This window comes from Chiloscyllium punctatum, chromosome 21 (genome assembly GCF_047496795.1).
Source record: "Chiloscyllium punctatum isolate Juve2018m chromosome 21, sChiPun1.3, whole genome shotgun sequence".
In the NCBI taxonomy this organism is placed as follows: domain Eukaryota; kingdom Metazoa; phylum Chordata; class Chondrichthyes; order Orectolobiformes; family Hemiscylliidae; genus Chiloscyllium; species Chiloscyllium punctatum.
The window spans coordinates 12,489,605-12,502,641 of record NC_092759.1 but is presented as its reverse complement, the minus strand read 5'-3'; the positions used below and the strand labels follow the sequence as shown (position 1 = coordinate 12,502,641).

Genomic DNA, 13,037 nt, shown 5'->3' with positions numbered 1-13,037 from the left:
AAATATTCCTATAGAGATGATTATAAATCCTATCTCTTATAACCCTTTCCAACACTTTACCCAAAACCGAAGTAAGGCTCACTGGTCTATAATTACCAGGGTTGCCTCTACTCCCCTTCTGAACAAGGGGACAACATTTGCTATCCTCCAGTCTTCTGGCACTATTCCTGTAGACATTGACGACATAAAGATCAAAGCCAAAGGCTCTGCATTCTCCCTGGCTTCCCCGAGAATCCTAGGATAAATCATATCTGGCCCAGGGGACTTACCTACTTTCACACTTTCCAGAATTGCTAACACTTCCTCCTTGTGAATCTTAAACCTATCTAGTCCAGTCACCTGTATCTCAGTATTCTCCTCAAAAACATTGCCCTTTTCCAGTGTGAACATGAATGAAAAATATTAATTTAGCGCTTCTCCTATCTCCTCAGCTTCCACGTGCAACTTCCCTCTCCTGTCCTTCATTCACCCTAATCTTACTCTAGTCATTCTTTTATTCCTGACATACCTACAGAAAGCTTTAGGATTTTCCTTGATCCTCCCTGCCAATGACTTCCCATTCCCCCACCTGGCTCTTCTCAGTCCTTTTTTGAGATCGCGGCTGATATGTTTTTCAATGCCATTCTCCCACCATCTCCCCGATAAACGTGAGGCGACTGGGAATCGAAGCCAGTCAAAGGCTTGGGAAGACAGCTATGCCCGCCACTACACCACCACCACTCTGCCGGACTAATGCAGTCGTACTTTCCGACAAGTGTTGTGCTGATGGAAAGCCAGGCAGTTCAGTCACCACCCAATACCGTGAGCCTGACGTGATCTGAACACGCAGGATTCTGATCTCGAGTCTGACGTGTGACCGTTGTGCTACAGAAAACATCTAGAAAAGAGCGAGAACGCAGTCCCCCACGACCAGAAATCCTGCAGTTGAATATCCCGCAATATGGGGATATGGTTGGTGTCAGCACACCCGGAATGCAATGGGATAGCCCCGTCCTGGGACAACCACCATCGTCATCGTGGGATTGTCCTTGCCAGAAGAAGTGGCAGATGGAATACAACATGGGAAATTGTGAGGCCATGCACTTTGGTAGGAAGGATACAGGGGAGAAAAATGGGCAGAAAATTCAGAAATCTGAAGTGCAACGAGACTTGGGAGTTCTAGTCCAGGATTCTTTCAAGGTAAACTTGCAGGTTGAGTCAGTAGTTAGGAAGGCAAATGCAATGGTGGCCTTTATTTTGAGAGGACTTGAATTTAAAAGCAGGGATGTACTTCTGAGGTTCTCTAACCTCTGGTCAGACCACACTTGGAGTGCTGTGCACAGTTTTGGGCCCCAATCCTCTGGAATGATGTATTTGCCCTGGAGTGTGTTCAGAGGAGATTCACGAGAATCGTCCCAAGAATTAAAAGCTTAACATATGAGGAATATTTGAGGACTCTAGTGCTCAATGGAGTTTAGAAGGATGAGGGGGGATGAAATTGAAACATATAGAATACTGAATGGCCTGTGCAGAGTGGATGTTGGGAAGTTGTTTCCATTGTTAGGAGAGACTAGGATCTGAGGGCACAGACTTAGAATAAAGGGAAGAGCTTTTACAACGAGAAATGTCATCAGCCAGAGAGTGGTGAATCTATGGGATTTCCCATTGAATGGCGGGGCAGGCTCGAAGGGCCGAATGGCCTTTTCTTGCTTCCCAGGAGCTGAAAAACTACACCATGACCTGCAACACATCATCAATGAGGATGAGCACCTTGCCAAGACTTTCCCCACACCTCCACAACTTGCCTTTAAACAACCACCAAACCTCAAACAGATCATTGTTCGTAGCAAGCTGCCTGGCTTTCAGGACAACTCCAAACAACCCTGTCACGGTAGGTGCTGCAAGACGTGTCAGAGTGTGGACATAGATACCACCATTACACTTGGGGACACCTCCCACCTTGTACATGGCAGGTACTCATGTGACTCAGCCAACGTTGTCTATCTCATACACTGCAGGCAAGGATACCCTGAGATATGGTACATTGGGGAAACCGAGCAAAGGCTACGACAACGGATGAATGGGCACCGCACAACAATCAACAGACAGGAGGGTTCCCTCCCAGTTGGGGAACACTTCAGTGGTCCAGGACATTCAGCCTCGGGCCTTCGGGTGACCATCCTCCAAGGTGGACTTCGGGACAGGCAGCAGCGAAAAGTGGCCGAGCAGAGGCTGATATCTAAGTTCGGTACCCATAGGGAGGGCCTCAACCAGGACCTTAGGTTCATGTCGCACTATATATGCACATGCAGATACTCTTACGCACACACACAGGCATTCCCATACACACACATAAACACAGACACATGTGTATACAGACACGCACACAGACACTCATATACACTCCTACAGACACACACACTCCCACACTCACCATGCATCCTCTCACAGACTTAGACCGCTTTACACTCACACACACACATATACACTCTCTCACAAACATTCACAACCCCCCATCCCAGACACACACACTCACAAACCCACATGCACACATACACACGTACGTTTGTGGGGTGAGTTTGTACTTGCAGAGTTACATTGTACTTTGCTCAAAAACTGCATGAATCCATGTAAGACTCTGTTAACTCACTTTTTAGGTTAGAATCAGTCTAAACATTATGGCACAGACAGAGAACACGGAGGGGGTAACACCTTCAACATCTTAACATCTTATCTGGGCTGACACCAATCGTTACAGCTAACCTGAGAATGTAACTTTTTAAAAAAGTTTTGCAATTTACATATGAAAGAAGTCAAACTATCATGGTCATTCTAACCGATGAGAGACTCAACAAACAATTTTTCAGTGTATAATTTCAGTTACATCACACTGTAAACTTTTGCTATAAATTCTGTCTTACAATTGTGTCCTCCGCAACCACCTGATGAAGGAGCGATGCTCTGAAAGCTAGTGCTTCCAAGTAAACCTGTAGGACTATAACCTGGTGTTGTGTGACTTTTAACCTTCTATCTTCTCCGTTGCTATCTGCAATTCTTATTGGAGATCACCTCAAGTGATACAAGCTAAAACTGCCCGAGCCTGTGACCTCCCGCCACAAGAGGGAGCAGGCCAGCAGGAGCAGTGGAAAACCGACCATCAACAGGCCTCATTTCTGTGCCACATACTATCCCACCCTGGCCATTCCTTCAGTGCAGCTGGGCTTGTTTTGGTATTTCCTTCATATCAGCATCTTCTCTGAGCGGACTGATACACTTCCACACCTGGCTGACCCCATCTTCCACGCACACACACCATCCTAAACACCTAGACTTACACACGAGTAGTAAGTAACATTGGCATCACACAAATGCCAGGGAATGACTGTCTCCAACTTAGACAATCCAACCACTGTCCATTGCCACTCAACGGTGTTACCATCACTGAATCCCTCACTATCAGCATCCTGGGAGTTACTATTGACCAGAAACTCAACTGGACTCACCATGTAAACACAGTGGCTACAATAGCAGGTCAGTGGCTGCACTGAGCAACTTACCTCCTGAATCCTCAAACCAAGTTCACTATCTACAAGGCACAAGTCAGGATTGAGACGGAATACTCCCCACTTGCCTGGATGAGTGCCACCCCAACAACACTCAAGAAGCTCAAAACCATCCAGGGCAAAGCAGCCCGCTTGATTGTCACAAGCACCCAATCCCTCGACCAACTCAGTCTACTCAGTAGCAGCGGTACTATTTACCAAATTCACCAAAGATCCTTAGATAGCACCATAAAACCCTCAACCACTTTTACCCAGAAGACAAGAACAGCAATTATATGGGAACATCACCACCTGCAAGTTCCCTTCCAAACCATATACTATTTTGACTGAGAAATATATCGTTGTCCCTTCACTGTCGCTGGGTCGAAGTCCTGGAATTCCTTCCCTAAGGACACTGTGGGTCCACCCGAGGCGTACGGACTGTAGCAGTTCAAGGAGGCAGTTCATCACAGCCTTGTCAAGATTAACTAGGAACACGCAAAAAATGGGAGCCAGCCAGTGACACTCACATCCCAGAGATTAATACAACAAACATACCCTCACACCAAGACATACCCATACCCCGAGACAAACATATACTCACATCCCAAGACACAAACACATGCACAGACCCACACCCATACACAGAGAGGTATGTACACACACGCACACACACCTGCACCAACTTGCCCCCACACCAAGACAACCACACATCAAGCCATGTACCTAGACAGTGAGATACACCCCTACAGCCACCACACAGACCCACACACACATGCACTCCACATTCCTACCCACATCAACATACACCCACCCCACCCGCGTCGAGGGACACACATCCTCCAACACCAAGACACCCCACACTGAGAGACACAGCTGTGCACCCCTCCAACCCCACACCAAGATACACTGACACCCCTACACACTGAGACACACACCCACATACCCCACCTCAAACCAAGAAACACACACCCATACCCACAACCCTACCAAGAGAAACACACATCCTGAGAACACGCACACACCCACAACCCTAAACCAAGACACCCACGCACCCCCAGCCCGAGACAAGAACATAAGAAATCACAGGAGGAGTAGGCCACTTGGCTGCTCAAGCCTCCTCCGACTTTCAGTATGATCGTGGGCTGATCACTTTGTGGACTCAGCTTTATTTACCCTCCACTCAACATCCCCCCTAATTCCTTCACTGTTCAAAATTCCATCTTTACCTTAACAAACGTTCAGCTGCTTCCCTGGGCAGGGAATTTTAGAGTCACAACCATTTGGATAAAGACGCTCCTCCTCAACACAGCCAGGAAATAAGGAGCAGCAGATTTAGGACAAGATTCTAGTTTCAGCCACCAGTGGAAACAACCTCCCTGTTTCTATCTTATATGTTCCCTTCATCATTTTATATGTTTCTGAAAAACTCGCCCCTCATTCTTCTGAATTCCAATGAGTCTCGACCCAGTCTACTCAGTCTCTCCTCATAGGTCAACCCCCTCAACTCTGGAACCGACCCCGTGAACCTCCTCTGCACCCCCCCTCCAGTGCCAGTACATCCTTTCTCAGGTAAGGAGACCCCAACTGCACACAGTACTCCAGGTGTGACCTCACCAGCACCTTCTACAGCTGTAACATAACCTCCCTGCTTTTAAACTCCATCCCTCTAGCAATGCAGGACAATATTACATTTGCCTTCTTAACTACCTGCTGCAGCTGCAAGCCAACGTTGTGAGATTTACGGATAAGCACCCCCCCGGTCCCTCTGCACAGCAGCACGCCGCAATGTTTCACCATTTAAATACTCACCCATTTCGCTGTTCATCCTGCCAAAACGATTAACTCACATTTACTAACATTGTAGTCAAGAGTGCGGTGCTGGTAAAGCACAGCAGGCCAGGCAGCACCCGAGGAGCAGGATAGACGACGTTTCGGGCAAAAGCTTTGCCGGCTTTACCAAGCTTTGTATTCCATCCACCAGCCCCTTGCTCACTCACTGAACCTGTCCGATATCCCCCTGCAGACTTTCAGTGTCCTCTGCTCTACCAACCTCGCGTCATCTGCTAACTTAGAGTTGGCGACCAAGTGTAGTGTATCAGTGTAACCTGTAAACAGTTGCGGTCCCAACACTGATCTCTGAGGGCACACTGATTGCCAATCAGAAACACACCCATTCATCCCCACTCCAACATGGAAATCTTCTATCCATGTTCAAACCCATAACCATTATCTTATGCAGCACCTGTTTATACCACACCTTGTCAAATGCCTTCTGGAAATCCAGATATGCACACCCCTCACTGAGACACACACACACACCCCCATACTGAGACCCCCTCCCCCCCCCCCCACACTGACAAACCACCCCAAGAAATGCACCCCCCCACATATACACCCACAACCTCACATCAAGAAACACAGGCATGCGCTCGCACACTCATATACACAAACACACTCACATACATTCACACTGAGACACTTACCGAGACACCCACACACTCAGGTACCAAGACACCCACACACACGCGTACCGAGACACACACACACACACACCCACACACGGAGACACCCACACACACATACACACACACCCAGACACCCACACATATCGAGACACCACACACAAATACTCCAAGTCACACTCACATACCGAGAAATCCATACACATACACCTAGACACACACATATACATACACACACACACACATTCACACACACACACACCCAGACACACACACACATACATGCATGCACACACAAATGCACGCACACACATGTAGGGAGACACATGCACACACACCCAGACACCCACACGTACCAAGACACACACACACACACACACACATCAAGACTTACACATGTAAGGAGACACCCACATACACACACACATACCCAGATACCCACACGTATCGAGGCACCCACACACACATACACAGACACCCATACATAGCGAGACACACACCCAGACACCCACACACACACACACCCAGACACCCACACATATTGAGACACACACACACACACCCAGACACCCATATATACCGAGACACACACACACAGACACCCAGACACTCATATATACCGAGACACACACACCCACACACCCAGGCACCCATATATACCGAGACACACACACCCACACACCCAGACACCCATATATACCGAGACACACACACACAGACACCCAGACACCCATATATACCGAGACGCCCACACACCCCCAGACACTCCCACATACCGAGACACCCACACACCCCCAGACACTCCCACATACCGAGACACCCACACACCCCCAGACACGCTCACATACCGAGACACCCACACACCCCCAGACACTCCCACATACCGAGACGCCCACACACCCCCAGACACTCCCACATACCGAGACACCCACACACCCCCAGACACTCCCACATACCGAGACACACACACACCAGCATCCCACCTATACATACCAAGACACACAAACACACACACACACCGAGACACCACACATATCGGAACAACCACATACAGACACCCAGACACGCTCACATACCGAGACACACACACACACACGCACACTCACATACTGAGACACACCCACCCACTGACTGAGAACATAGAGACGCAAAAACACACATGGAGACACTCACCCCCCACCCCCAATCACACATTGAAGGCAGGTGTGGCTGTAATGTTCGACATGGGGGGGGCTACAGTGAGACCCACCTGGTCATAAATGGCTGCATTAGTGGTAGCTGTCGCATTCCAGATCTCCTGGAAACATCGGTCACTGACAGGATCTTCAACCTCAGCGATCTGGGCATCGCTCAGGTCAAGGTGTACTCTGCAGGTGGAGCAAGCAGCTGAAAATGTGTTGCTGGAAAAGCGCAGCAGGTCAGACAGCATCCAAGAAGCAGGAGAATCGACGTTTCGGGCATGAGCCCTTCTTCAGGAATGAGGAAAGTGTGTCCAGCAGGCTAAGATAAAAGGTAGGGAGGAGGGACTTGGGGGAGGGGCGTTGGGAATGCGATAGGTAGAAGGAGGTCAAGGCGAGGGTGATAGGCCAGAGTGGGGATGGGGGCGGAGAGGTCAGGAAGAAGATTGCAGGTTAAGAAGGCGGTGCTGAGTTTGAGGGATTTGACTGAGACCAGGTGGGGGGAGGGGAAATGAGGAAACTGGAGAAATCTGAAACGTCGATTCTCCTGCTCCTTGGACGCTGCCTGACCTGCTGCACTTTTCCAGCTACACATTTTCAGCTCTGATCTCCAGCATCTGCAGTCCTCACTTTTTCCAGGTGGAGCAAGCAGCATTGAGTCAGAAAACACCCAGAAGCTGAACACACCGACCACAGAGAGACCCCCCTCCACCCACTGCTGCCCTGCCCAGCCTGGCTTCCTGGCCTGTAATACCACAGGGTTTCGAATTATCGCCCTCATTTGGATACCTGGGCAACATAATGAAGTGTTAAATGATATCCGCAGGAGTAGCTTCTGTTACTCCTGGTTTTGGGAACGGTTTTCCGGTCAGTGAACACCCTCGAGTCCCTACTTTGGTAAAGTGAGGGGGTTCTCAATATGGAAGCAGCTAAAGACCCCAACTTGAGGGGCTCCTAACGCCCTCCCGTGGGGCAATGGTAGTGTCCCTACCCTTGCACCAGAAAACCCGAGTTTAAGTCCCACCCACTCCAGAGGGGGGTAATACCATCTCTGAACTGGTGGATTAGTAAAATAGGTTAAACTAAAAATAAATGTGAGGAGCTGCTGCAGAGATAACCCAGAGCTGAGAAAACTGACCTCCAACAACCAAACCATCTTCCTGTGTGCCCAGTATAAATACCTCCCTATTTCTCCCATTTTTTAAGCTTTGACAAAGGGTCAGTTAGACTTGAAATGTCAGCTCTTTTCTCTCCTTACAGATGCTGCCAGACCTGCTGAGATTTTCCAGCATTTTCTCTTTTGGTTTCAGATTCCAGCATCCGCAGTAATTTGCTTTTTTCCTGTGTGCCTGGTATGACCCCAACCAACCGAGATCTCTACCCACCCTCTCGTGACTCAGTCAGTCGTAGAGACGTACAGCACAGAAACAGACCCTTCATTCCAACTCGTCCATGCAGAGCAGATACCCGAACCCAACCTCGTCCCATTTACCAGCTCCCGGCCCATATCCCTCCAAACCCTTCCTATTCACATACCCATCCAGATGCCTTTTAAATGCTGTAATTGTACCAGCCTCCACCACATCCTCTGGCAGCTCATTCCATACACACACCACCCTCTGTGTGAAAAAGTTGCCCCTTAGGTCTCTTTTATATCATGCCCCCTCACCCTATACTCCCCCACTCTAGGGAAAGTACCTTGTCTATTTACCCTATCCATGCCCCTCATGGTTTTATAAACCTCTATGAGGTCACCCCTCAGCCTCTTCTTGCACCTTCCAGGATTTTGACCCAGGGAATATTAGGGATTGGTGAGTAACTCAGCTCCTGACTCCCAAAGCCTGTCCACCATCTGTAAGGCACAGGTTAGGGGTTTGATAGAAGACTCCCCACCTGGTTCGATGGGTGCAGCTCCAACCACACTCAAGAAACTCAACCCCATCCAGGACAAAGCAACTGACTTCATTGGCGTGGCATCCAGAAACATTCACTCCCTCCACCATCGACGCTCAGCAGCAACAGGGTGCACTATCGACAAGACACACTTCTGACAGTCCCCCAGGCTCCTCAGACAACACCTTCCAAAGCCTTGACCACTTCCACCTCGAAGGACAAGGGCAGCAGATACATAGAGACACTACCCCCTGCAAGTTCCCCTCCAAACCACACACCATCCTGACTTGGAAATATATCGCTGTTTCTTCAGTATCGCTGGGTCAAACTCTTGGAATTCCATCCGTAATGGCAGATGGACTGCAGCCGCTCAAGAACACAGCTCACTGCTACCCTCTCAAGGGCAACTATGGACAGGCAGTCGATGCCAACCAATTGGATACCAACATCCCGTCAGGGAGTTACAGGGAAAGTAAAGATGGATCAACTCACTTACTTGAAACACTGGAGTCGAAGGTGACGGGCGAACCTTCCAGCTTGGTATTCTTCACCATCCATTACAGATGCCTCCATCTCGGTGTCTTCCACAAGAACAGCCATCTCGCTGTCCCGTTTCCCCAACAAACTTCGGTCGTTGATGTTTGCTGAACCTGGGTGTGGGACAGCAGGCCATCAGAGCTGATCTCCGACAGGCCCAAAGACCAGTTGGCTTGCTCAACCCACTGCCTTCGCAGCACTGTCCACAAACGCGCAGCAACTCCCACTGCACTCCCCCTCTCCCACCCGCACCCCCATGTGGGCCAATTCAGAACAATGGGCGGGACAATGTCTCTCTCTAAAAGGGAGATGAGGAGGCTGTTCTCCTGTCGAACCCAACATGGATCTTTAACCTGAAACACTGAAACATGGAATGCAGAGACATTTGGTCCTTCTAGCCTGTTCCTCCAATTATGGCTGAGCCATCTAACTCAGAATCCTTTTCCCTTTTCTCCCCATGTGGGCAGATGGAGACTCAACTGGGCAAGTGTGAGGTGCTGTACTTTGGGTGATCAAATGTTAAAGAAAGTATACAGATAATGGCCGGGCCCTGAACAGCATTGAGGTACACAGGGACCTTGGGGTTCAAGTCCACAGCTCCCTGAAACTGGCCACACAAGTCGATAGGGTGGTGAAGAAGGCGTATGGCATGCTTTCCTTTCTTGGTCTGGATATTGAGTACAAGAGTCAGGAAGTCACGTTGCAGCTTTCGAGGACTTTGGTTAAGCCTTACTTTGTGTTCACTTCTGGTCACCACGTTACAGGAAGGATGTAGAGGCTTTGGAGAGGGTGCAGAAGAGGTTTACCAGGATGCTGCCTGGATTAGAGGGTGTGAGATATCGGGAGAGGCTAGAAAAACTCGGGATGTTTTTGCCGGAGGTGGGGTGGGGGGGGCGAAGGCTGAGGGAAGGCTTAATAGAAGCCCATAGAGATGCATGGAGAGGGTAGACGATTGGAATCTTTTCCCAGAGTTGAAATGTCTAAAACTAGGCGGAATGCATTGAAGGTGAGAGGGGGCAAGTTCAATGGAATTGTGAGGGGCAAGTTGTTTTAATGTAGAGAGAGGTAGGAGTCAGAAACACTCTGCGGGGGGGGGGTTGGTGGAGGCAGATATGATAAGGGCATGTAACGGGCTTTTACATAAACACATGAATATGCAGGAAATGGAGGGATATTGAACAAGGGCAGGCAGAAGGGATTAGTTTAATTCGGTGAGATCTTCGGCACAACATCGTGGGCCAAAGGGCCTGTTCCTGTGCTGTACTGTTCTCCATTCTGTATCGTTTAATCCCTTTAGCCCCAAGGACTGTGTCTAACTCCTTGAAAACGTTTAATATTCTGGTCTCACATCCCACAGGCTCACTGTTCCCTCACTTCAGTCCTAAATCTGTCTAACCCCGATCCTTAAACTGTTGACACCTGGTTCTGGACTACCTGGTCATCTGGAACATCCTTACTTTCTTTACCCTGTCCAATCCTGCTAGAGTTTTCTAATTTTCTATTTGATCCACCCCTCATTCTTCGAAACTCCAGGGAATACCGTTCTAACTGATTCAATCTCTCCTCATACGTCAGGGAGTCATACAGCAGGGAAACAGTCCCTTCAGCCCACCATGTCTATGCTGACCAACAAACACTAAACTACCATTTTTCTGCACTTGGTATATTGCTTACCAATGCTCAGGTAGATGTTTCTTAAATGTTATGAGACGACCTGTTTGTATCACTCCCCTCAAGCAGCACGTTCGATATTCTGACCACCCACTGGGTGAAAAAGTGTTTTCTCACGTCCCCTCAAAACTACTTGCTCCTCACCTTCAAATTGGGCCCCTGGCATTAGACATTGTCTGCCACGGGGAACAGCTTCTCACTATCTACACTGTTCATCTCGTGCCATCCAGGTGACACCCTTATCGAACAGAAAATCTTACCAATCCCCTCTTCAAATGTTCAACTGCAACCCTCCCGAGAATTTGCAGCATTTTGAGGGAGACACTGGCAGGTTTCCATAACCGAGCAAGCCTCCCAAACTAGGCCCCAGTGGATTGCTGTTGTCCCCATACTTTGCACCACAGATCTTGCTGAGGAGGGAGCCACGTTACTGAAACCTTTCCTCTTGTGCTCATCAGGACGCGTGCAGAAGGGCGAAATTTCAAACGACCACAACAATTTATGAGGAAAGGGTGCTGTTTGGTTCCACAAGTAAACTGACTTACACCGTCTTCAGCAATAAATGATGATAATGAACCAGGGGTTGGCCAATCAGCTGTTGGAGTTTGCCCTGCCTTCGCCAAAATCCTGACTGACCTGATGACAGCCTCAAATCTCATTCCTGTCAAACCCCGTTAGCCTTTTGCCTCCTTCTTTGTCGAGCATCTACCTCAAACTTATAAAGATTCAGCCTCCACTGCCTTTTCAGAAAGAAAGCGACAAAGATGACACAACCCTGGGAAACGAGAGGCTCCTGAAGATTCGGAACAATCCCGAGTACGCTGGCAGCCACGCAGACGGCCAAGGTGAGTTGGTTCCTTTCTGTGTCCGACCCATTCCCCGCATGCGCTCAGGCCTTGAGAACTTGGGGAGCCTATAGTTTTCTGTTTCCCTCACCGGCTCAATTCCTTGGCCAATCGTGAATGCATGGCTGAGGAGCTGGTGCAGGGGCCTGGGCTTCAGGTTCCTGGAGCACTGGGATCTCTTCTGGGGCAAGGGGTGACCTGTACAAGAGCGACGGGTTGCACCTAAACTGGAGAGGGAATAAATATCCTCATAGGGAGGGTTTGACCGAGAGTGGCAGGGACCTGGGAACCAGCAAGTTAATGGATTGAGGGGAAGGTCAATGTTAGGACCAGAAGGGAAGGACAGGCAGAGACAGGTAAATGAACACGATGAGACTGATGGGCTGAAGTGTGTTTATTTCAAAGCAATGATTATTATAGGTTATGCAGATGAGCTGAGAGCCTGTATCAGTACATGGGACTATGATGTTGTGGCCGTTACGGAGACTTGGGTGAGAGAGGGATAGGACCGGTTACTCAAAATTCCAGGGTTTTGTTGTTTTGGATGAGATAGAGAGGGGCGGGCGGGGTAAAAGAGGTGGAGGAGCTGTGAGACCAACCAGGGGGAATGTCACATCTGCAGTCAGAGAGGGCACACAGGAGAGCACAGGAGAGCACTGGGTGGCACGGTGGCACAGTGGTTAGCACTGCTGCCTCACAGCGCCAGAGACCCGGGTTCAATTCCCGCCTCAAGCAACTGACTGTGTGGAGTTTGCACGTTCTCCCCGTGTCTGTGTGGGTTTCCTCCGGGTGCTCCGGTTTCCTCCCACAGTCCAAAGATGTGCTGGTCAGGTGAATTAGCTATGCTAAATTGCCCGTAGTGTTAGGTAAGGGGTAGATGTAGATGTAGGGGTATGGGTGGGTTACGCTTCGGCGGGGCGGTGTGGA

The 13,037-nt window shown here is 49.3% G+C and overlaps 1 protein-coding gene and 1 non-coding gene across 2 annotated transcripts in view; both read right to left on the bottom strand.

Moving 5' to 3' along the window:
* Positions 1-878: 878 nt before the first annotated feature.
* Positions 879-1,041, bottom strand: LOC140492689 (U1 spliceosomal RNA). The gene has a single exon (XR_011963629.1). It is a non-coding gene; the product is annotated as a U1 spliceosomal RNA (small nuclear RNA).
* Positions 1,042-9,525: 8,484 nt separating this feature from the next.
* Positions 9,526-13,037, bottom strand: part of LOC140492448 (phospholipase D2-like) — a 43,438-nt gene continuing 39,926 nt past the window's right edge. Inside the window, exon 6 of the mRNA XM_072591338.1 lies at positions 9,526-9,707. Within this exon, the coding sequence (XP_072447439.1) occupies positions 9,550-9,707 (158 nt within the window). The 3' untranslated portion in view covers positions 9,526-9,549. The remainder of the gene's footprint in view (positions 9,708-13,037) is intronic.